Genomic DNA, 24654 nt, shown 5'->3' on the forward strand with positions numbered 1-24654 from the left:
GAAGTGGCTTGCCGTCAACTTGATGGAGCTGATGGATGAAGTTTCACCAAAACTACTGTCTGTCATCCCGCAGTCGGCTCCCACCAAGGGCCCAAAGTCTGATTCATCCAAGTGGCTGGCTGACTTGGCTTTGTGGTTCTGGCCTCCAAGGCCCTGCTGGGAAGACAGCGAGGAATCGAGGCTGTCTGTTGACTGAACTCTCCGCAGGTTCTCCTTGTAGGGGTCCACGGAGTCCCCCGCCACCAAGTCAGTGTCTATTGAGTGCATAGAGCCATGGGCGCTGTGGTTGGTATGGGGCTTCAAGAGAAAGAGCAAATAAAATCCTGAGAAAAGTGTAAATCATTTTTCTAAATAATTAAAATATTTTATTGCCATTTCACTTTTCATTCATGCTGATGAAGAGACAAATAACAAATGGAATTTTTCAACAACATGCTTTTTTTTTTCTCATAACACTGTGACTGTTAATTTTAGTTTGCTCACAAGAAAACTCCACTGGACCCCTTTAATCTGCCTTTTTACACAGCCACGTTACTTCTATGCTCACACTGAACTACACTGGCCACTGATAATTCCCATTTGAACAGGTAAGTGTCCTCAACAATGCAAATGGAAAAAGATAAAGGCAACATTACTTTGTGGATTTCTACTGAAGATAAGGAAAGACAAATGTGGAGCCACAGCTGTCTGGAAGATGCAGATATTCTGTGTATCCTGCAGCTACGTTGTTTTATGTCTATCACAGCAGTAGTTTGATTCCAGTCTACACAGGCCAGAACATGTAAAATGCTCTAATAATATCAAAACAAGCACACTACAGTTTATAACAGATCTTCTGGCAGCAGCCATGTGGGAAAATTGACCATGAAACCACTCAAGGTCACAGCAGACCAATCAAACACATACTGCATACAGAATTCCAAGAAGTCCTTTTCAAACTCGCCACATTAAGTGGACAGTGACATTTGACAAATTAAAATGGAAATCCTTAATTCTTTTGATTGAGAATAACTTTAAATGAGCATAAACTGATATAAAAAAAAAAATCTAATTGCCTTTTCCAATCATATTTTCAACAAAAATGCATATCTGTATGAAATCCGAGCTACTCTGAGATAAAGACTAAAGAGCAGAAGACTTACATATGGTGTCACATACATGTATAAGGCACAGATGACAATAACAAAATAGATTTTTCAAATCATCAATGGCCCTCTGTTTACCACTATTAAAAACAGAGAACACAAGGACAAAAGAGAAGGTGTCATGCTACCTGATTGAAGATTACATTACTCAAAGGGAATATGATGTAAGATGATAGGAGCTTGCTCTGTTCTTGCTGAGGGACTTATCGAATAACATGAAGCATATACCTCCTCAATGCTCAGCCCGAGGAAATCCTCCAGTGGCTCTGTGTTGTCTGCCCCATCCTCCTCATGCAGCTCCTTCACTTGGCTCAGCCTCTCTTTTTCATCCTCTTCCTTGGGTGGAGAAAAAAAGGTTGAATGCAAACCAACAACAGCTGTGCCATAGATTTCTACCTTTACACATTTAACAGTGTTCAGTTCTGACTGACAATGTCAGAGATGTACTAACTATATGTTTATTATTGAGGTTGTAGTTTGCCGTGGTGCTGAACTGTACAACGCTGAATTCCTCTGCACCATTATACAAGTCTGGATCATGTCTGACGCTCAACAGTCTACTAAATTTAGTCACCACGTACAGTATATACAGTGCCTTGCGAAAGTATTCGGCCCCCTTGAACTTTGCGACCTTTTGCCACATTTCAGGCTTCAAACATAAAGATATAAAACTGTAATTTTTTGTGAAGAATCAACAACAAGTGGGACACAATCATGAAGTGGAACGAAATTTATTGGATATTTCAAACGTTTTTAACAAATAAAAAACTGAAAAATTGGCCGTGCAAAATTATTCAGCCCCCTTAAGTTAATACTTTGTAGCGCCACCTTTTGCTGCGATTACAGCTGTAAGTCACTTGGGGTATGTCTCTATCAGTTTTGCACATCAAGAGACTGAAATTTTTGCCCATTCCGCCTTGCAAAACAGCTCGAGCTCAGTGAGGTTGGATAGAGAGCGTTTGTGAACAGCAGTTTTCAGTTCTTCCCACAGATTCTCGATTGGATTCAGGTCTGGACTTTGACTTGGCCATTCTAACACCTGGATATGTTTATTTGTGAACCATTCCAATGTAGATTTTGCTTTATGTTTTGGATCATTGTCTTGTTGGAAGACAAATCTCCGTCCCAGTCTCAGGTCTTTTGCAGACACCATCAGGTTTCCTTCCAGAATGGTCCTGTATTTGGCTCCATCCATCTTCCCATCAATTTTAACCATCTTCCCTGTCCCTGCTGAAGAAAAGCAGGCCCAAACCAGGATGCTGCCACCACCATGTTTGACAGTGGGGATGGTGTGTTCAAGGTGATGAGCTGTGTTGCTTTTACGCCAAACATAACATTTTGCATTGTTGCCAAAAAGTTCGATTTTGGTTTCATCTGACCAGAGCACCTTCTTCCACATGTTTGGTGCGTCTCCCAGGTGGCTTGTGGCAAACTTTAAACGACACTTTTTATGGATATCTTTAAGAAATGGCTTTCTTCTTGCCACTCTTCCATAAAGGCCAGATTTGTGCAGTATACGACTGATTGTTGTCCTATGGACAGAGTCTCCCACCTCAGCTGTAGATCTCTGCAGTTCATCCAGAGTGATCATGGGCCTCTTGGCTGCATCTCTGATCAGTCTTCTCCTTGTATGAGCTGAAAGTTTAGAGGGACGGCCAGGTCTTGGTAGATTTGCAGTGGTCTGATACTCCTTCCATTTCAATATTATCGCTTGCACAGTGCTCCTTGGGATGTTTAAAGCTTGGGAAATCTTTTTGTATCCAAATCCGGCTTTAAACTTCTCCACAACAGTATCTCGGACCTGCCTGGTGTGTTCCTTGTTCTTCATGATGCTCTCTGCGCTTTAAACAGACCTCTGAGACTATCACAGTGCAGGTGCATTTATACGGAGACTTGATTACACACAGGTGGATTCTATTTATCATCATTAGTCATTTAGGTCAACATTGGATCATTCAGAGATCCTCACTGAACTTCTGGAGAGAGTTTGCTGCACTGAAAGTAAAGGGGCTGAATAATTTTGCACGCCCAATTATTCAGTTTTTTATTTGTTAAAAAAGTTTGAAATATCCAATAAATTTCGTTCCACTTCATGATTGTGTCCCACTTGTTGTTGATTCTTCACAAAAAATTACAGTTTTATATCTTTATGTTTGAAGCCTGAAATGTGGCAAAAGGTCGCAAAGTTCAAGGGGGCCGAATACTTTCGCAAGGCACTGTACATAAAATCTAGGACTAGGGTCAAAATTTTAACATTTATGGATCTTCCTCAAAGTGTGGATTAAGGGAATCCCAAATACATGCATAATGTCAGTGCATTACACATTAAAGTTCCTTCTTAGCTTAAAATATTATGGGTCCAAAAATGATTTAGAATACTGAACTGAATCTCATTTTTCAATCTACAGACATTTTCTGGACGTTCTTTAATGAAGCCCTGCTCTCCTTAGCAAAAAAAACTGTGACGAGTGACTTAATCCATCTTAAATCTTGGCCTGAGAGCATCAGAAATAATACCAAAACAAGAATTCTGTATAGAACAGAATAATAAGCAGAAGCTTCATGTCCCTTGGCAAATACATTTGTAATTCTGCACAGGAGATAAAGAATTTGGAATTACTTGGAAATACAGTAGCACATTTTACAAGACCTCAAACTCCAAAGTTAATACAAAATAAGGTCCTAACCTGGTCCACATCACCACCCACCAAAACTGTCCCACATTGATATATAGACAGCAAGGCACATCAACAGTGCTTACTTTAGTTCGTGACTTTTACCTTTGCTCAATCTCTCACTAACAGGCTAAGCAAAATCTTCCTTTTTATAGTTTCTCCAGAGCTTATCCCTTGTCATATAGTAAAGTGGGACTTTGGGACACTGAAATAATAACAATGCGTGTATTTTGTGTGTGTATATGTACCTGGTCTTTCTTCTTCATCTCCTCCACCTGACGGAGTTGTTCAGATGATAGCACACTCTCTATCCGCTGCATGTCCCTCATGAGGAGGCGCTGGGACTCCAGAAACTGGTCGTTGGCTCGCTGCCACGTGTGTTTCAGCTGGTTGTGCTGCTGACGCTCTAACTCCAGCTTGTGACAAACTGAGATAATAAAAACAGCAGACAGTGAGGTTAGAGAGAGCAAAGTTTGAGGCCGCAGAACAAGGTCTATGTGCCAGAGAACACAAGTTTTAAACGGGTTAACTTTCACACACATACAGTAAGTCCTATTTCAAAGTGACTTATATTCTAAAATTTTAGTTGGTTAAAAAGGAAATGTTTGGCAGATTATAAACAGATCAAATGTAAGACACCTCACATGAAGTCAAGTCAGACAGAGCAGAGAATGGAGCGAGCACTGGTTAAGTGGAAAGCAGCACTAAGTAACAAAGTACCATCATGAAGCTCTTTCCGTAGTTTCTCAGCATCTTCCTGCAGTACAGACTTCTGAGTGTTCAAGACGGCCACGTACATCTCCAAGTCTGTACGACAGGACTTCTCAGCCTCAAGAACATGGTTGAGCTCTTTGACCTGTGGGAAAAAAAAAATCTGAAACATGCAACTCTGGTGAATGAAGGAAGAAGTAACCTGAAATAGTATTAAATGATTTATCTTACCACTTGCAGGCAGAGGAACAAGGTGACATATTATTAACTTATAAAGACTTCCTGGTTATCTACTTACACATCCAGCAGACATGGAGCCACATAAGCATTCAATTCACTTTTTAAATGACTGGGCAGGTAAAAGTAGTTTTGGGCAGATGCTGATGTCTCAGCTACTTTTTGTACCATTTGGTGGTTTTTCTTAAATAAACATGTGTGGCTCCATTCCAGCGATCATGCCTCCTCTTGTCTTAGTTACTGTAGACTTAAAATTGACAGGGCATGGTTTCAGCAGGCTCAGCAGGCAGTTATTGTAATGGCAGTCAAAACCAATGACAGCCCATTATAACTACGCTGAACCTTTATCCTCTTTCAAGTTATAATTCAGGCAACACTCCTGCACCATTCTTTAGGTAAATAAACTGTAACTCCTGACATCTTTCAGTGCAATCACGTAATGTCCCACATGCCATGCACTGAGGGAAGGCACATAAAAACATTCTGAAGTGAAGGCTTTCTACTTTTAATGTAACACATCATTTTAGTTTTGATTCACTTAAAAAAGCACAGCTGCCAGGCCTGCTCAACATCATGCAACTTAAGCATTACTATTCCACAGTGAATCATTGATTTTCATGCTGACTGACCTTAGAGGCCTCCAGTTCTTTTACCCGCTCCTCAGCTGTGGTCAGCTTGGCTTTCAGGGCTGCAATCTCCTGCTCCATTGGCATTACCACTGAACGCAGCTTCTCTGCATCCTCCTGGGCCTTTAAACCATTTAGACCTCCTCATTAAAAAACATATACTTGTGTGGAGCTACACAAGTTACAGTTCTTCTACATGCTTAACATCCAAGCCCATTTCACCTCTGATCATACCCAGTCACTCGTAGGTGTGATCAGAGGTGTGATTTTCTGCACAACCAAATTCAACAATGATATCACATCCTGGAGTATAGCTGTACATTATGTGCACTGTATACAATACACAAATGTTAGGTTTGCTTTCAGTTCTATGCGATATCTTTGCATTTTTATATAATGTACTTACTGTTGGCTATGAACATGAACAAATTAAAATACGACAATAAATTGGCACAGAGTGCCAGCCTTTGGTAATCTAACTCTTAAGAGCACCGATATGAACGTTGGCAATGGTCTGCAAAATTCAATGTTAGTCAACACCTAGCAAGCAGTCCAGCTGGCACAAGGATTTGGTGCACTGTGAGATGCTGTCTGGCAGTCATCTTGTTTTGTTCTAGGGGAAATTTGAGGGGAAAACTAAAAACATGAGACTGCAAAACAACACAATATATCAGTTCTTTGGCTTCACAACAAAAAGTGCCACCAAAATGTAGAGAAATAATCTGCAAGGGTACATACACACACAGCATACAAAATACAAGTTCATTCCCACAGTAAGATTTTTAAAAAGGCCTACTTTTTTCATTTCATCCTCCAGGTTTTCCTCCTCCTGGCCCTCAGTAAGGCGGCGTCTCAAGTCACCCAGTTCTCTCTCCACTGCATCCCGGTACTGGTTCCACTGGACTCGCTCCTGTTCTAAGCGCTGGTGGAACTGGACCTCATATTCGCACACTGTTTCTGAGGAATGGCAGAGAGGAAGAGGAAGTATACTAAAGAACATGCATATAACAAATTATTTATGCTACCACGACACCTTAACATCTTCAACTGTAAATTAAAATTGAGCGTAAAAACAGGTGGCTGGAAAAGCAATTAATATCATGGCTTACTGGGACATGTAAAGCCATCTTTGTTATAACAGCTGTGCTTTTCCTGCTATGACAAGTCAAAATGTCTGCAGTGACATATCTGTGTGCCTCTTCCTATACTCAGCCACTTCTCTGCTCTCTTCATGTCACGTCAAATAAAACTAAGAGTGATCATCATTTCCGTGCTTATTTTCATACCACAGTTCCTCCTGTTCACTTATATGAAGCAGTGCTATGATTAAAAAATGATATTAAAAAAAGAAAAACTAACACTTGATTTCTCACTAGCACGCACAGGCATTGATGAAAACTGTTCTCTTTCACACTTTTGACTGCTGTGTAGAAAATAAAAGAAGCCTTGTTTGGCTCTGTTTCAAATTATGAACTTCATTAATAATACTATCAGAGCCAAACAGAACTCTCATATTTAGTGCTGTTTGTACCTGGAGGAAGATTTTAGAATTATTCTGAACAGTTTGATTCTATTTAAAACCAGAGTAAATTTGGTGTAACTTAATAATGCTCTTTGTTAAATGATACCATAAGACCAAGAAAAGAGGTTTTAGCTGCAAGGCACAATGTACAGTAATTGCAGCTCAGTTTACCTTTCATGATGGCCTGCAGTGAGGCCACCTCCTCCTGCCATTGGCTGCGGACCTGGTCGATGGCTTCCTGCTTGGTGTTTTCTGATACAGTGGCCACCGCTTTGATGGTCTCCATCTCGGCCCGGGCCTGAGCCAGCTGGGCCTCTACAGAGATCAGCTCAGCCCGGGCGCCCTCCAGAGCTGCAGTCTGCCTCTTTAGCTCCTCTGGTGAGTGATGAGAAAGATCAAAAATGACATGAAGGATGGAGGGGTGGCAAACGTGCAAAAAGAGAGAAATGAGGAATCAGGAGAAAAGGGAAAAGGTAAAACTTCCATTCTCTCTGAGAACTTATTACCCAGCTGAGCTCTCTCATGAATGATTCATCTAGCAAAACAAGGAGCAATATGTAAGATTTCAGAGAGTTTGCATCCAAACCTTCTTTTGACAGGTAGAGTTCTTTAAATTTTGCTCGTTTCTGGTTGAACTCAGCCTCAAGCTGCTGCTTGAGTTTGATGAACTCGGCCCTCTCCTGCTCCAGAGCTGCCATTCGCTGGAGCACCTCTGGATTAAGGGAAGAAACAAACACAGGGGACTGTAATTAATCAAGTGTTAATTACATAAATTGATGATGATTCAGAACCAATGATAGGTAAATAAACAAACAAATATACAAATAAGCAAACAATCAGTCTGGCATCAATTCAGTTGTAACCTAAAGGTAGCCATTATTAATTTAACAAATTTAAGAGTTAACTCTCTATTGCTCTTAGTCTTGAACAACTGCTGAGTGCATTAATTAATCATATATCATTTAACATATCTGTTTTTCTCATTATAAAAGCTAAAGTATACTAATATACACTGATGTTTTTCATCTTGATCTGACATCAAACAATGTGCACAGGCACATTCTCTGCTAACCTTTGTGATACCGGGACTAGAGTTTTGGCTTTCAGCACAACAAACAGTCACATGATATTATTTGTAATAACACACAGCAGGGGATTTATGAGTTTTCCTAAACACATCCTAAAATTTAGAGGAAAATTAACCTGTCCCTTGGCATAAAGCATGACTGTACAATTCTTCCAAACTGGTTTGAAGTCACAGGTTTTTCCTACTTTTAGCAGCTTATATCTTATTTATTTCCCTTTTTATTTAAAAGCAGTGGGGTCACGAAGAGAAATAGTGATATTCTCAAACACAGACAGAACAATGGAAACATTTACAGTACAAACATGAGCAGCATGGCAGTTAGGTACGACCCCAACACAGTCATGTACAGGCTCGAAAGTACAAATTCCAACCTTACGCAAGTTCAAAACATATTCACATGGGTTTATGATGAGTTATAGCATTCAGCATATGTTAGGCACTTTCACAACGTACTGTATCACAAATCACAGGTGTTATTTTTAGTTGTACTGCTTTCAAATAAGATTGAATATGTGAGTATGTTATTAATGATAATAATAATAATAATAATAACAGCTATTCCCTTGTTCACAGAGTGAGCATGCAGCACACAAGCCCAGTAATGCTACTGGGTTTAATGCACATTTGATACATTTTCCTATGTTTACAAAAGACTATGGCTGTTGGATATGGGGTGTTTTTTATGATTATGCATACACAATGCATAGTGATGCTAATAATTATTTGAGGTTTTCAAAATAAAACCTTAAATGAATTATTTCCATTTGTGGAAGTACTTTTTGAACATTTTCAACACATTTTAACAGTACCATGATAACACTGTAACCATGCTGTTACATTTTCATACCATTACATTTCTACCAGTGATTAACCAATACAATAGCAACACTAAATCAACTCAGATCAATATCACGCCACCTTCCAAAAGCCATGCTGCATCAATCTGCTGAAGTTTACTGAAAATGAACATACCAACTAATAGGATAGTAGCTTAAGTAACAAGTGTGTAACTAAAGAGGTTTTAGATAGGTTTTCGATCAATCCATACAAAAAGTGTCAATATAGACACCGGACAGTGGATCGAGATTTAGATTTACTAATGAACATTTGTAGCATAATGTGCAAAAATACTATGCTAACTACTGTATATAGACACTTTGTGCATTACTACCTGTTAAAAATGGCTGCAGAGTGAGGGGTTTTTCTACAGCATCATCTAAAAACTATGGCTTTATACTGTAGATCAAATATCACATGATCATATAGAAGGGCTGAAAATAGCTGGGTTTTTAATTATCAGTTAATCTGCACAATATCTCCATACATTGCCATCAGCTTGGATATCCTAGGCTATCCTTGGTTATCAGTTTTGCAACTGATGTTTCAGCTCTAAGCTCTGTAATCAAACTTACAAGGCAGAACAATGCTAGGGTGAAATGTTTCAGGTTTGTCAAGGTTTATACAATGATACATTTCAGTGCTGAATCATAAATATAGTAAGAATGAGACTTTACTGAGCTGGGCTCACTTGACCAAATGAAGAAATTTGGCAAAGCATTAACATGTTCTGCAACCCGATGGTAACAAACAAAGACTGACTGCCAGAGAACTGGGGGCGTTAGGGTGCTCTCTGATGCTTGTAGGAGTCATAAAAAGGCAACAAGAAAAATCAGACCATTGTGTGCTTTTCTCATGTGTCCACAACAATGAAACTGCAGCATGAAAAAAATGACCTTACTTTAGACCCAAGCATGCAGTGAAAAACACACAACCAGCAAATGTTTGGCATTTTTACATCAAAATAATTATTTGAATAATAATTTCAAGTAATTTTTCTGTCCATCAGCGTATTGGTTAATCAGCTACTCTTTGCAGTTCTGATAATCATTTTTATTGCTCTTACATCCTACACTTATGCTTACTGTAGTCTATAATTTGCCACCTTCTTCCATACCTGCTTAGATGATGGGCACAACCTAATAAGTAACCAGGAACTGCTGTCTGGTAGGTGAGACTGTAATACAAAATAAAATCCTAGAATATTAAATTATATATTATTTGTAACACCCCACGATAGTCCCCGGTCCCGTTTACCGGAGGGAGACATCCCCTCTAGGATCAACCTCCTGTATTACGGTCCAACCCACAAGAGAGGGAGTGTGTATAGGGCAAACACAACACATAGTTATGGGCTGATAAGATCCATATGATACATGTGAAAGATTTACGAGACTAGGCCAGGTTAACGCAGGCCGGAGCCGACCTTTAGATCACATTAGTCAGACTGTCTTCAGCTACGAGCTAACCAGCTATGTTGCAGTGCGAGTAATAAAGCTAAAACAACGTTAACGCTAGCTTGGTCATATTAGTGTGCAGTAACACACAGCTCTTACTTAGCGATGTAACTCCATAGTAACTAATTAGTTCAAGTCAATATTGGTAAATGCACCCGTGGTGTACTATTAAATATTCAATGTGAGCAAGTGACAGCCAGTGACACGTCGCCCTGATGATGCTAACTAGCTAATGTTGTCAAGGATGCAGAGGCCGCTGACTTCGATGCTCCCAGCCCTCAGTTCTCCCTCCGCAAAACTCCAGAAACACTTGAAATTTACCGTCAGGTTGGGACGACAGAGGGGATCCCGGGGCCTGCTCGGCCATGGTTTCCCGAGAGGGCTTGAGGGGGTAATTACCAGGGCAGTGGATTAAGAGCTAGGAGTGTCCAATAACACAAGCTAACATCACAACTAGTGTTAAACTAGCGATGGGGAAAACGCGCTTTCCGGTTGAACTTTCAAAATAAAATCCATAAAGTTACAGCTTAGCAATGTCTTTTTGAGATGTTACTAAAACTGGGCCCCGAGACCATATGAAGTGACCGTTAATATGTTCTCTTTGAAAAACAATTCAAAATGTTACTTAAGTACACAAGTATTAGCATTAAAGTATATTTAAAGTAACAAAAGTAAAAATGCTCATTATGCAGAATGACACAATTCATATTAATGTATATCATATTATTGGACTATAATTATTGATTATTATTTTTACATCACTGTCTTGTATTTTTATTGTTTTATGTTTTTATTGACCAGTTTTTCTGTTCCAACGTGTTGCTCAAATTTTTATGTGATGTGTACAGTATAGTCCATGCTGAAATGTCAACCAGATGATCAGAGGTTGAATACATGTAGTCAGACGAATCCCTATTTGCATTTTTTTCTTTTTCATCAAAAATAACTGACCGATAATTAGATTTTTAATCTAACTCAAAAAACAAGTTTACAATGTGAATTTAAATGATATTTCTGCCAGTTTAGCAGTACTGTAGACATAAATTGGTTATGTATTTGTTATGAGAGATGATAAAAGTTTTGTTCATTGCATGTTCGTTCACAGTGAAACATATCTCTCTGCACTGAGTGCCTGTGTGACCAAACAGTTGAGTCAATTTATAATCTCAAGTTCACTCAACAAAAAATTTGCTGTTTTGGAGACTTCCATTTATCATTTGGCAAAAGTTACAATTTGAAATTCCCCATGTTAAACAATAGAAAAAACAAGCTTATGGTTTTAAGTTGACCTGACTGCCAATTTTAAGTAATTTTAACTTAAGTTGGTACAATTAAAAAGCCTTTAGTTGAGAAAACAAGAAGATGTTGCAGCTGGTTGTTTTACTTTTTAAGTTTTCTCAGCTTTACTCAACTACAGTTTTTGAGCTGCCAAGCTTTCCTCACTGAACTTACCAGGGGTTGAATCACCCCCCAGGTGAGCCCAGGCTGAGAGGTTGTCCAGATGAGCAGTGGGAAAATACACATAGCCATATGAAAGCCCTGGAGCTGGCCAGTCATCCTCACTGAAAACACTAGGGGGAGAATCGCCCTCCAAGTGAGTCCAGGCTGAAACATCAACCAGATGAATAGTGGATGAATACATGTAGTCATAAAAATAATAATTTTTATTCTCTTTGATCAAAGTTAACAGAACAATAATTAGATTTTTTTTAATCTAATTCAAAACACAGAAACTTATCTCTCTGCACTGAGTGCCTGTGTGACCAAACAGTTGAGTCAGTTTATAATTTCAAGTTCACTCAGCAAAGGTTTTGCTGTTTTGCAGACTTACATTTTGAAAGAAAACTAAAAGCCTACATGCAAATACAGTATGAGATTACTTTTGTCATTGTTGATGTGTGATGATTGTTGTGTTCTGAAAGGATAAGGGACATTTTGAGTACTGGGCAAGATAACACTTTGGACGTAGAGATCAATGTCTATGATCCAATTATGTATAATAAACACTGTCTTATTATGTACTATATGCAAATAATAGATGTATTGATATAAAAAGTAAAAGCAGGAACTAAAAAAGTCACTTGGTACAGATGAAAAAAAAGCACACTGTAAGACTTACTTTAGGTCTGAATCAGCAGTATTTGACTAGTCCTTTTTTAATGGCAGGAAACTGTTGCATAAAAAGAGGATATGGTGCAAGAAGATAAACAGAAAAATGAGCATTTACAAGATAAGGGAATAAATACATCTTCATAGCTGTCAGAAATAGTTAATTTAAAAACTGCTCAGCTGAGATAAGTATCTGTAAACGTCTAAGCTCACAACAAAAACTACCACATCTTTATTGTTCAGAAGAAAATAACCCCTAGAGATCATCACCAGGCTTGTTTGATTCTCAGAATGCTAATGTAAATACCAAAATAACTCTAACACTCAGTCATGCACAAAAAGGGGAAGTGGTGAATAGACTTCGCTCCGATCCACAGTGCTGAAAAGCGACGACTGAGATGTTATGAATTGTGAGGTTTCTTACAGTTTAATGTGATATTATTTAATCTTCTGTAGTGTTGAGAAGAGCACCCATGGATTTTTTGCGCAAATTCAACTTATTGGTGATAATTGGGATGATATTTGCGAGTGTGGTGCTTGGCCTCATCTTCTTTTTCATCAACAAGTGCATATCCAGAAGAGGTAGGTTGAACGCCTGACACCATGACATCTGTCAGAAGTTACTGGATGTGGCATTATCATTTGCATGTCATAACAAAAATGTATATTTCATTTTCTTGTTCTCACACTTACTTTTATTGCTGCTTAAACAATGTGTCACTATTAAGAAAAGCAAAGTGACTAAACATTATTATAAGTGAGCATGTGACTTTTTTCTTTTAACGTGCTGTACTTGTATAGCTTGTGAGTAACATCTCAACCACAGTGATGTTCTGGGTAGGGTGGCTTTTCAATAAACCTCATCATATTAGGAAAGAAATGTACAGAAACTGGTAAATAATATGTAAATATAAACAGTTTTCCTGGGTAAATTTGTAATTACAACCTCTGTAGTTCTTAAATCCAGTTCCTGAACTTCACCAATTTTGCCATGCACAGTATTTTCATAACTGTAACCTCCAGGAAAAAACAAGCAAACCATTATTTAAAACCATCATCAGTACCAAACAGAAGCATTCATGGATTTTTATTTACCATATACATAACCTAGTAAAGTGCTATACCTAAGTACAATGAGTATTTCTATTTTATGCTACTTTATACTTCTACTACAGTATATCGCAGAGGCAAATATCGTATTTTTACTCAACCACAGTTATTTGACAGCTTTAGTTAAAACTAGCACCACTTTTATCTTACACATTGATGCATTAATAATTATAATGCAGTAATATAATGTACTGGAAATGACAAATTTGCATAACAAGCACTTTTAGTTCTGATACTATAAGGATATTTTGATACTATACATATGAACTTTTGTGAAATGTGGAATACACGACTTCTACCTAATAGGGTATTTATTGACGGTTGCTACTGTACTACTGTAATTTCTAAGTATTCTTCCGCCACTTGTTTTTTATGGTAGCCTATACATTCACCTAACAAATAGAGCAAATATAAAAATCTTTTAACCAGACAGAGTCTGCTGTTCAAACAGTAAAGCACTTTGAAGCAAATCTGTGATTTGTGTTTATGGGCTATAAAGACAGCGTGACTTGAAATCACATGATCTGATTTGCTGTGAACAGTTTTTGCTGAAACCAAATCTCTGGCGAAAAGTAGCACCAAGGAACAATGAAAACCTTTCCATATACTGAGCCATATGATTTAAATGTTTCACATTTTTAGATGTGACTTAACAAAATCAAAAAACTTGAGTTTTACTTAAACTTGGTACCTAACTTTTATTTGAGCCTGATTATGTTCTGTGTTCAGCACAAGCAGCTTTTGGTGCACATATGCCTCCATTACATGCTAATTAACTACTCCTACTACTAGCGTTTAATAATTAGAATACTTCTGCTTCTTAGGTTTTTGTACTAACATTGATAGTTAGAAGCAGTATTGTATTAGTATTAGTAACTATAATTGTTAGTACTCAACAAAATGTGCTATTGTCCTCTGTCACTTCATAAATTAAATGTTTAAAGTTATAATAACATTTTGATGTCATACCCATCAGTGGTAGAAGGTGTATTCAGATCTGCTTCTTCAGCAAAAGTACCAATGTCAAGGCATCAAAATGCTATTTAATGTTTTTTTTAATATAAACTATCAAATAGCCTACAGCTGTTAGTAAATGTAGAGGAGTAAAAAGTGGATTATTTTCCTCTGGATTGAAGTACAAGTATAAATTAATACAAAATGAATATACTTAAATAAGCACAAGTACCTCAAATCTGTACTTAATGGATTTAATTGAGTTCATTTCCACCACTAATGCTCAGTAACATACACTGCTCAAAAAATAAAGGGAACACAAGGGAAAATAAGACATTCAACTATGTAATGAACAAGGTATTTAATAAGAATATTTCATTCATTCAGATCTAGGATGTCTTATGTTGTGTTCCCTTTATTTTTTTTAGCAGTATATATTGTTAGCTATAGCTTAGCTAGTAGCTATTGTTAACAGTGGTGGAGTAGAAGTATAAAATAACATGGAATTGAAGTACTTAAGCAACTGTATATCCCACTACTGGCCAGCAGTGGCAAGTAGAGTAAGAACTGATACATCTCACTAGTGCAAAAAGGACCACACCATCATTGTCATCTAATATACTTTCTTTTTCAAGCATACACAGATTCATGTAAAAGTTACATTTACAGTAAAATGACGTGAGCAATAAACACTAGTTTCATTTTTAGAAGTAATAGCTGTTTTGTACATATTTAAAAATCCAGTCCACTGTTGCTCTTTACCACATGCCAAAAAGCAGAACAAAAAGAGAAACCAAACCAGGCGATCACTATCTCTGAGTTTTATTGCAAAACAAAAGAAAAACTATTATAATTGTATGACTTGCTATTATTAGTAGTACCCTTTAGATTTGATTAGCTCAGATGAAACTGCTGGGCTGCAGCAGCAGTGGGAGAGAATTAGTGATGGTTTAGAGAATGGACAGGCATAAAGTAAATAAAGGGAATAAAATATAACAAGTGATAATCATGAGATAATCATATGTATATTTGACATAAACAGAAAAACACCCAAGGGAAAGGTTAATGAAGGACCTTGTTATATGTTCTCAGAAAACCCCACAGTGTTTATTTTTGTTCTGATTTGTAACAACATAGTCCAGGCTTGCTCTTGCTCACCTGTTACTGAACTAATAAAGCCCTTTAGTTCTTTCTTGATACTATATGCTGTAAAGCTTTTCAAAAATTCATTTTAAGAGTTTTCTTTTTCCTGCTAGTTTTAATTTAACTTCACTTTCTTTGTTTTTTTCTACAGGCAAACACAGAATCTCACAGCTTCAGAAAAAATCTAGCCTCAGTGTCAGGAGTGTCAAGTAATGTATAAAAATATACCATGTATTTTCTAATTTGATATTTAATACATGAATTTTCTGTGTATTATTAAAAGTTGAATTGTAGTGTACTATATAAGAAAATGAATAGTTTGACATGTTGGGAAATACATATTTTCATTTTCTTGCTAAAATTTCAATAAAAAGACTGATAACAACTGTCTTTTAAAATACACCCTGGAGGTGGTTATCATAGCTTTGCATACAAACTGAAAGCAGGAGTTTGCCTCCAAAAACTCACTAATTAATCTCTTACCTTGTTTATATTATCTTATCTTATCTATACAATATATAATCTATACAAAAAACTGTGTTAAAATGATAACAACCACTACAATCTTCAAGTCAAGGGTCACATAACGGACAGAGTGCTAGCTTCTCTACTTGTTATATATATATATTTTTTTACATTGAAACAAAGTAACACATTAACAAAACAGTACCGAACATGGGATACAAGACAACAGTTACATGACATTACAAAAGGATATAAAGTGTTTAACGAGGTTGTAGTGTGTGAAGTATGGGTATAGCTTCTCTACTTGTGCTGTAGAAGAAAGTAAACAAAGAAGCACAGAAAACTCATTCAGCATTTCTTTTATTAGTCTTTGTGACAGAATTAAACATGTTCCTGGGGTTTACAGTCATTATTTATTCATTTTATTTTTAAGGCAACATGCACAAAAGTAGATATATTTATTTCCATTTGAGACCACAGCTTCAGCCTAATTTTCATCTGTACCTATGCTAAGTTGATAATTAGCTGTTGGCTGTACTCGTACTGAAAGAACAGGAATGACTTTGATATCACTCTTCTCATGTATCTCTCAGCAACAAAATGAATAAGTGCCTTTAGGTCAGATTTTCCTTATTGATCCTGACTAGAGAAGATTCATTTCAGCATTTTTCTTTTCAACTTTTCAGAAGTGAAAACAAATACCAGGAACGAAACCTTGACATCCCTGCTCTACCTTCTCGGAAACAATTTCTCACAGCAGGCAAGGCTCACTTGGATCTCTAGATTTTAAGTTATTGTCTAATAGCAGACTGGATGATGTTATGTATCTTGTGATAATGTGGCAAAAGTAATGGAGGATGTTAGTTCTAAGAGGAGGGGGAATTCTGAGGGGAAGTATTGAGTCATATGATCAATTCAAAGCGCAAAAAGGAATTACACTGGTGATATCGCAAGCCAATGTGATAGTTGTCTAAAGAATCAATCTCCTTATTTGAAATATAATGGAGGGCAGCATGACAGACCAAACAAACATGTGACCACTGATGACAATAACAATACACAATATTGAAGCCATTTGTGGAGTGATGTTTTTGCAAAATCTGAAAAGCTAGACTCAGACCCAAGAATGACCACATATTCTAATCAATGTTAAAGTTATGGAATCCTATCAAATTGAATTGTAAGTACTTTAAAATCATTCATGTAAATGGCTTTCTGTGGTAAATGATCTCAACTCATGCAATAAGCCAATCAAAATTGTTAATACACTGGCCATTAATGCTTCAGTTTACTGTACCACCATGCCACTGCTTCAGTACCCTTTAAAACACTGTAATGAACTCTGCCTGAAATGTGTTGTTGCAGCGGCCCAAAGCTATGAAAACCTGGCTGAGGTACCTGACTGCGAGCAAGACAATGTCAGCTCTGAGGAGGACATACATGACTACGAGCAGCCATCGCCTGAATACGAGCAGAACATGGACGAGCAACCTGACTATTTGAAGCTGGAGAATGAGGAGGAGATCGTCCCTCTGCCGTCACCTGAATACGAGCAAAACATGGACGAGCAACCTGACTATTTGAAGCTGGAGAATGAGGAGGAGATCATCCCGCCGCCGTCACCTGAATACGAGCAGAACATGGACGAGCAACCTGACTATTTGAAGCTGGAGAATGAGGAGGAGATCATCCCTCCGCCTCCACCATACGAGGATCCAGATTCAGCAGCAGACAATGCCTCCACAGAGGACTATGATGACATTGGAGGTGAAGATGAAAATCAAGACGAAGAGGACTATGACGACTTGGGATAAAACCACAGCATTAACCCGAATGACACTTTCTAACCTGGATACTGCTGAGCAGAGAAACCAGAAGACTTTACCTTACTACAAATTTCTTTTTGCTCATTTGTAGTTTTTAATGTTATTCATGAAAAAATAACAGATGAAACCAATTGTATTTTACTATGCGCTTAATAAGAAAGGGACAAAGAACACCAACCCACTGAAGAGGCTTAAAACTGCTGAAAGTGGAAGTGGTACTTAGACACAAGAAATTTCATTCTACTGTTGGAGCTTTTAGCCATAATTTTTAACTTGTAACTTTAACCAATATTGCTGGCATGGTGTAACAGTCTTTTTATCCAGTGATATGTGACTATAAATAATCCATTAGTTGACTGATGACATATGATAATGCTCTCAATACCTGGTAGCAACAACATCTGAAATCATGATAATTGATTGATACAAAGTCATATATCAACCTTAATCTGGATAGTTTAACAAAATACTTGGATTTTTTTTAAAATAAATTTGTTAACAAGCAGTGGCGGTGGATTTGTTAGGTTATTTTGAGATGGTATCTGGTTTAATTTTCTTCAACCTTGACAAATTCTATCTGTGTGAACCATTTTGGGCTCCTGATATCAACACAACAACAGTTTCCTATTTTATAACAAGAGGGTATACACATAAAACCTAGATATACAGTACATGTAAAATAGTCACAGGGTTTGTGCTTATGTAAATTTTTTTCTGCACCACTAATTCTACACAGTCAATAATTTGTGAGTGACACTGCTTCAAAAGGGAAAGAATCTTTCTAATTTAACAGGTCTTGACTGAATTGTGCACCAGTCACTGTAATTTACAAAAGTCCACACATGGCTGTCCAACAGTACAGTCTACAGTATTTCAGTTATTATTTATTGTGAATTGACAGCTGAGATGAAGTTTCAAATTCAAAATGTTTTCTTGGACATGACTCAGTCTAAAACAACTGCACGGAACCGCTTTCAAAGCCAGAACAGTACTTAAAACATGCCACAGCTTTAAAACAACATTTAAATTTTACACTGAATACTATAATTGGGTGCAATTTGTGCTGTGAATGTCTTAGTTTTTGTTTTGCTTTTTAACTTGTTCTCCAGCCTGTTGTTGCCTTTTATTGGTGGAATTTCTCAGGTGACTTTTTGCTTTTTTCATTTGTTTTTCTTTTTTAGCAGTTCTCGAGTTCTTTCAAGCCTTGTGAGTGTACTTATCAGAATAGTTTGCATGTTAAAGCTATTAAATCAAGAGTTATTGCACAAAACACAAGGGAACACATGTGCTGTATTGCACTAGGGCCTGTACTGTAATTTTGAAAATGGGTAAATGATCCATGTATTGTAAAAATGTTATAGGACGATTATCACGCTTTCCAAAGATGAAAAACAAATCCACAGATTCTTAATCCTGCAGAATAAAGCTAGACTGTGAGTGTCTTTTCAAATGATGATTTACATATTCCAAGACAGGAGGGTGTATTTGCAACGCTTGACAGTAAAAACCCTCAAAAACATAATGTTTGGTTAGAAAGGCAATACTTTTTGTTCATGGCTGACTTATCCATGACACATTTTCCTCAGTTCGCAAAAAAAGAATGAATGCCTTGTCCACTGAAACCAGAGTTTACACACATAACCACTGTTTGGCAACAGTTCCAGCAACAGTCAGCAAAACTGGTGCTGTGGGTCTACTGTTGCCAACTGTACATTCAGAATCCAAACCTGAGTTAATTTTCTTAATGCTTAAAAGTCAAAAATGCTGGCACAGGCAGTTGCAAACAAAATTAGGGCAGTTCTCATAATGTTAAATCATTGGTGACAGATGTAATCAGATTCTACTTAAGTAAAAATAGCAATAAACAATATAAAATAAACCATTAAAGTAAAAGAAATGCATCACACAGTGGGTGTATCGAGAACAGGCAGGGAGGACCCAGATGAGGACATGTATGACCAATGCTTAGTGTAAAACAGGCAGGAAGGCGGTTACAGGAACAAAAGCAGAACAGGGAACAGGCAAGTGGCAATGGGGGCGGCTGTGGCTCAGGAGGTAGAGTGGGTCATTTTCTAACCGGAGGACTCGTGATTCAATTCAACATGTTGAAGTGTCCTTGAGCAAGACAGTTAACCCCCAGTTGCTCCCGGTGATAACACTGGTGTATGAATGTATGAATGTTTGTGAGTGCGAATGGGTGAATGTGTGAAAGCGCTTTGAGTGTGCTGCAAAGCATAGAAAAGCGCTATACAAAGCAACACAAATAAGACCATTTACCATTTACAACAGTCAAGCAGGTGTGTGAGTGGGCAGGTAAAGTCAAGTGACCCGGAAGGGGGGGTAGATTCTGACGCCATCTGGTGGGAAGCTGAGGAATGACATTTGAGAAAATACAGAGGCCTGAGGGAGTGAGACTGATGCTGACAGCTGACAGCATAAGAGGGGCAGAATGAACAAAATGAACAGGGTAGAGCATGAATAGTGACAAAATGCCTCCTTAGTGGAAATGCTAAAAAATCATATACATGTGAAACATGACACTACTATTTTGTGAGAATTCATAAGTCAAAAAAGTTGGAAACTTCAACAGTATTTTATAGGTCTGTGTTGTTATGATTAATCTTAATTTGAGAAGCAACCAGAAACTACAATTGACAATTAAAAATACTTGTCTAAAGAGTCAATCTCTTTATTTGAAATATAATGGAGGGCAGCATGGTGGCACCTCACAACAAGAAGGTTCCAAAGTGCCTTTCTGTGTGGAGTTTGCATGTTCTCCTTGTGCTTGCATGGGTTCTCCCCGTGTGCTGTGGATTCCTCACACAGTCCAAAGACATGCATCTTAGGTTGACTGGCGACTCTAAATTGCCTGTAGGGGTGAGTGTGGGTGTGTGTGGTTGTCTGTCGCTAAGTGTCAGCCCTGTGACAGACTGGCTACCTGTCCAGGATGTACCCTGTCTACCGCCCAGTGTCAGCTGGGAAAACACAAAAAAGTCTTTTCAGTAACATGATGATAAAATGTGAGCAATTACAAATAATTTTGAGGTTATGATTTTCTTCTTTCAGCTTTTATTACTAAGTAGCCATCTACTTTGTGCAACTACTATTGACATTTAATTATAATATAGCTGAATCTGTAGCACTATAATGTAACTGTAAACAAATTTTGGAAATATTTTGACTTTATTAATCTACTATATTTGTATACGGTATTTTGTTTTTGTGACGGTATTTTATTTTGAAGGTAGCGGAAGGAAGTGTAATGGCTAACAGTTTCCCCTTTACGCTAAATGCGCATTCCGATGTGAGCAAGATGTAAGCGCTGTGCGGACTTTATGTCTCCAAACCGTCTTCATTTATAATTTGCGGGGATAAAATGTCCAACTGGAAAGAGTCCAACACTTGTCCTGACGGCTACAGGGCTTTACGCGCAAGTGAGCTGCGGGAGCTTTTACAAAATGACGATAAAATGGACCAAATCATTCCACTCAATGAGAAGGTAGGTATCTTCTGTTCCCCCAAAGAAGCAAAGTGCCGCGAGGAATTTGGACTGTATTAACCTTTTGTTAAATTTTTTTTTCTTTTATCTCTAACGGTGCAATTCCATCGTTTTTCGGCTCTACGTTGTCATTCCTTTAAAATGATTTTATTCATTGTTTGTCATTTTATTAACGTTAGGTGTGCAGTGTGTAACGCAAATCGTTTTAGAAGGCTCATCGATTGTCTGCGTGGCGAGTGGTCGAATTTCCAATTAGTTTCCACACATCCTAGCATCCTGATATTTGCGGAATATTATTTGCTAGTTGCTGAAGCACATATAAAATACAAATGAATTTACATGTGATTATTTTCTTTCTACAAGCATTTTTATTGTGAAGGAAGCCGTGGTGTTGAAGCCCCCCAAAACGCGCCGTTACGCGGTTTGAGTCCTCACGGCGAACTGCGTTTAAATATCTGGCAAGTAGTGTTTCTTCATCTGTAAGAAAACCTACACAGAGTCCGAAGATGGTTTGAGGAGCCATTCAGTTTTTTATGATACACTGTTCAATTCGACATGACTTCAATACATAATGCAACACGTATTTGAGTAAAAATTCTACTTTGACAACTAAGTTGTCCTCAGTCTTCTTCCCTGGCGAGCACCGTTAATTCCAGATAAAAGTAAACTTTTTTTGCAGTAAGCTGTGTCTTGATGTATTGAATTTGTGCCGAATTGAGGAGTTGTTTCTGGCCTTTTAGAAAACGTATACATTCAGTTTCTTTTACCCATAACTTTGCGGTATAAACATGTCAAATAAAGAATTGCCTAATTTTAAGGGATTCCACGTGCGCTAAATTCCGTGTAGGCTTCTGGTCTATAGGGTGACCTTTCTGTCATCAAGCAATACCACATCCCCCTTCCTGTCACACTCACTCACACACATACACACACACGCACGCACAGACATTTATATTGTACTACCCATAAATAAATAGGTGTGCCAGAGGTTTCCAAACTTTTTCATGGGCCTCATTTTGATTAAGTTTGCTTTGGGGCTGGTCAAACAGAAATGAGTCAGTGTAGAACAGCATAGCTTTCACAGTTACTGGTGGGGTGATAACTGTGGGCGCTGTGAAACAACCAGTGTGATCTAGTCACTGTCATGCATGTTCTCACTGTGCTAACATAGTAAGTAAAATAATTAATGAAGTTAACTAAACTTGAAATAGCATGTTCCCTTTTTGAATAGGTAAATTGGACCCCCAGTTACACTGTTCATCCTTGATTTATTAAGATGTCGAAAGCTGAAAGTCATGAATATAAATTTGCTTTGAAACATAGGAAAACAATTTCTTTTCCCGGTTCTTGGCAAAAGATGTGAAATTTGAAACCTGGTTTTGTGAATGAACTGGGACAATAGAGCCAAAGTGCTTGAATCTCCCCAAGAGGTCATAAAGCTGAGCCAAGCAGGGTGACACAGAGCAACAGTCCAGAGTCCAAGCTCCCATTTATCTGTTTCTAACTAATAATGCAAAACAGAGCATTAAATCAGATATAATTCATCAAAACATAGGTTGTAATCACTGGCTGCTGTGTTGCTGCACAGACTGCTTTCTCAACAAATCCCTCATATTCATATTAGGTCTGGAAGCACACACACTTAGTATCTCATGTTTATGATGAATGTTATGTAAACATCATTCATCATCATTCAAAGATATCATTCATAATTCAAATATCCATAACCATGGATGATACACAGCCTGCTTGGTTGGTTGTTCTTATTCTCATCTATAACTGCAGTATCCACACTGCTGCTCATTGGTATTTCTAGTACAATGATCTGAAACATCAAGTAGGATCAGATGTTTTGTATTCATCCTTAACAGTTACTGCAAGTGTTTTATTAGTCGGAGGGGAAGCGGTTCACATGTAGAAATCTAGTAAAAGGAAAGAAGGAGAAAGACTCCTTGTGACCTCAAATGCACTGCAGCTGCAACATGTTGTTGAGGTTGGTGCATGCACACATACAGATAACGATTCGTTGTTTTTTGACACCTTTGAGCTCAGTAGATTTTGAGCAACATTCTTATGAATTTGGGGTCATGCTTGTCCTCCTGATGAATGCAAATCCAATATTCGCTCTCTTTTTAGTTCTGTTTTCATCCCACTGTCTTCTGAGGAAAATATTGGTGTCTTTTGCTGCTAAATTCTCCAGTACAGTGTGTTCACCAAATTGTCAGTAACTCTGTCTGCTGTTTGGTGCTGAGCTGATAGTGTAGAGAGAATGTGCCAGAACGTTTTTTGCTGAAAACAATTGCCCGATGTGGCTGAAAATGTCAATATGTGAGCCCTGACAGTGAACCAAAACAGTAATGTTGCAGGCTATAACAACAAAACACCTGCCTGGGAGGAGAGAGTGGAGCCACGGTCCGGAGGAACAGTCCATGGGGGGAAACACAAAACAGTAGCTGGCTAGGGGATAAATACATACAAAACAATGAAAACGCATGGAGTAAAGTTGGCCTAGAGACTAGAACGAACTGGCAAGTGACTGAGTGAAACTGGGTAATATAGTGAGTAACCTAATCAAGTGCAGCTGGTGATAAGGGAGTGAGGAACAGGTGAACATGATAAGAGTAATTGGGCAAGAGACAGTAGGAAAGGTGAGGGAGGCCAGAGCGGCCGAGCAAACCTGGACAGCAGACTCCAGTCTTCAGGTGCGGAATTGGAGACACAGCGGAGTGCGTTTTCCAGCTCCTGGTTTAACCGTTCAGCCTGACCATTAGTTTGGGGGTGATAACCTGAGGAAAGACAGGGGCGAGCGCCGATGGCTGTGCAGAAGGCTGACCAGACGTGTGAGGTGAACTGTGGACCGCGGTCGGAAACAATGGTGAGGGGAGTGCCGTGGATGCAAACAACGTGTTGAACCAGGAGCTGGGCACTTTCGAGAGCAGTGGGGAGCTGAGGAAGGGCAAGAAAATGAGCAGCCTTGGAGAAATGGTCAACAATAGTGAGAATGACTGCGTTGCCTTGGGAGGGAGGAAGACCGGTGACGAAGTCGAGGGCTATGTGAGAACAGGGCCGGCTAGGCGTAGTCAGCGGCCGAAGGAGACCAGCGGGTGACTGATGTAAGGGCTTGGACTGAGCACAGGGAGCACAGGCGGCTACTTACTCCCTGGTGTCTTTTTCTAGGGTGGGCCACCAGAAGTAACGTTTCAGGAGGGAGATGGTACGATGTACCCCCGGATGGCATGCTAGCCGTGAGG

General features: G+C 38.4%; 5 protein-coding genes across 8 annotated transcripts in view; 4 read left to right on the forward strand and 1 right to left on the reverse strand.

Moving 5' to 3' along the window:
• The window catches only part of rabep1 (rabaptin, RAB GTPase binding effector protein 1), a 25187-nt gene extending 14401 nt beyond the window's left edge, over positions 1–10786 (reverse strand). For both annotated transcript variants that reach the window (XM_020598586.1, XM_020598585.1), the window contains exons 1-9: positions 10619–10786; positions 7503–7628; positions 7088–7291; positions 6191–6351; positions 5398–5517; positions 4541–4676; positions 4069–4247; positions 1374–1481; positions 1–297 (exon numbers count right to left, since the gene is read on the reverse strand). The exon at positions 1–297 is cut by the window's left edge and continues 156 nt beyond it. In XM_020598586.1, the coding sequence (XP_020454242.1) occupies positions 1–297; positions 1374–1481; positions 4069–4247; positions 4541–4676; positions 5398–5517; positions 6191–6351; positions 7088–7291; positions 7503–7628; positions 10619–10664 (1377 nt within the window). In that variant the 5' untranslated portion in view covers positions 10665–10786. The remainder of the gene's footprint in view (positions 298–1373; positions 1482–4068; positions 4248–4540; positions 4677–5397; positions 5518–6190; positions 6352–7087; positions 7292–7502; positions 7629–10618) is intronic.
• rad51d (RAD51 paralog D) overlaps positions 1–24654 on the forward strand; it is a 477561-nt gene that overhangs the window by 316965 nt on the left and 135942 nt on the right. The window lies entirely within an intron of this gene.
• LOC109959351 (N-acetyltransferase 9-like) overlaps positions 1–24654 on the forward strand; it is a 561041-nt gene that overhangs the window by 124769 nt on the left and 411618 nt on the right. The gene's annotated exons all lie outside the window — the stretch shown is intronic.
• scimp (SLP adaptor and CSK interacting membrane protein) lies at positions 11877–19316 on the forward strand. The gene is made up of 5 exons (XM_020598627.1): positions 11877–11891; positions 12863–12988; positions 15765–15822; positions 16765–16838; positions 17444–19316. Coding segments are annotated over exons 1-5 (708 nt in total). The 5' UTR covers positions 11877–11890; the 3' UTR covers positions 17893–19316.
• Positions 21148–24654, forward strand: part of vps37d (VPS37D subunit of ESCRT-I) — a 21725-nt gene continuing 18218 nt past the window's right edge. Inside the window, exon 1 of the mRNA XM_020598621.1 lies at positions 21148–21403. Coding sequence (XP_020454277.1) covers positions 21281–21403 — 123 coding nt within the window. The 5' untranslated portion in view covers positions 21148–21280. The remainder of the gene's footprint in view (positions 21404–24654) is intronic.

The sequence above is a fragment of the Monopterus albus genome, unplaced genomic scaffold (genome assembly GCF_001952655.1).
Source record: "Monopterus albus unplaced genomic scaffold, M_albus_1.0 scaffold38.1, whole genome shotgun sequence".
Lineage (NCBI taxonomy): Eukaryota > Metazoa > Chordata > Actinopteri > Synbranchiformes > Synbranchidae > Monopterus > Monopterus albus.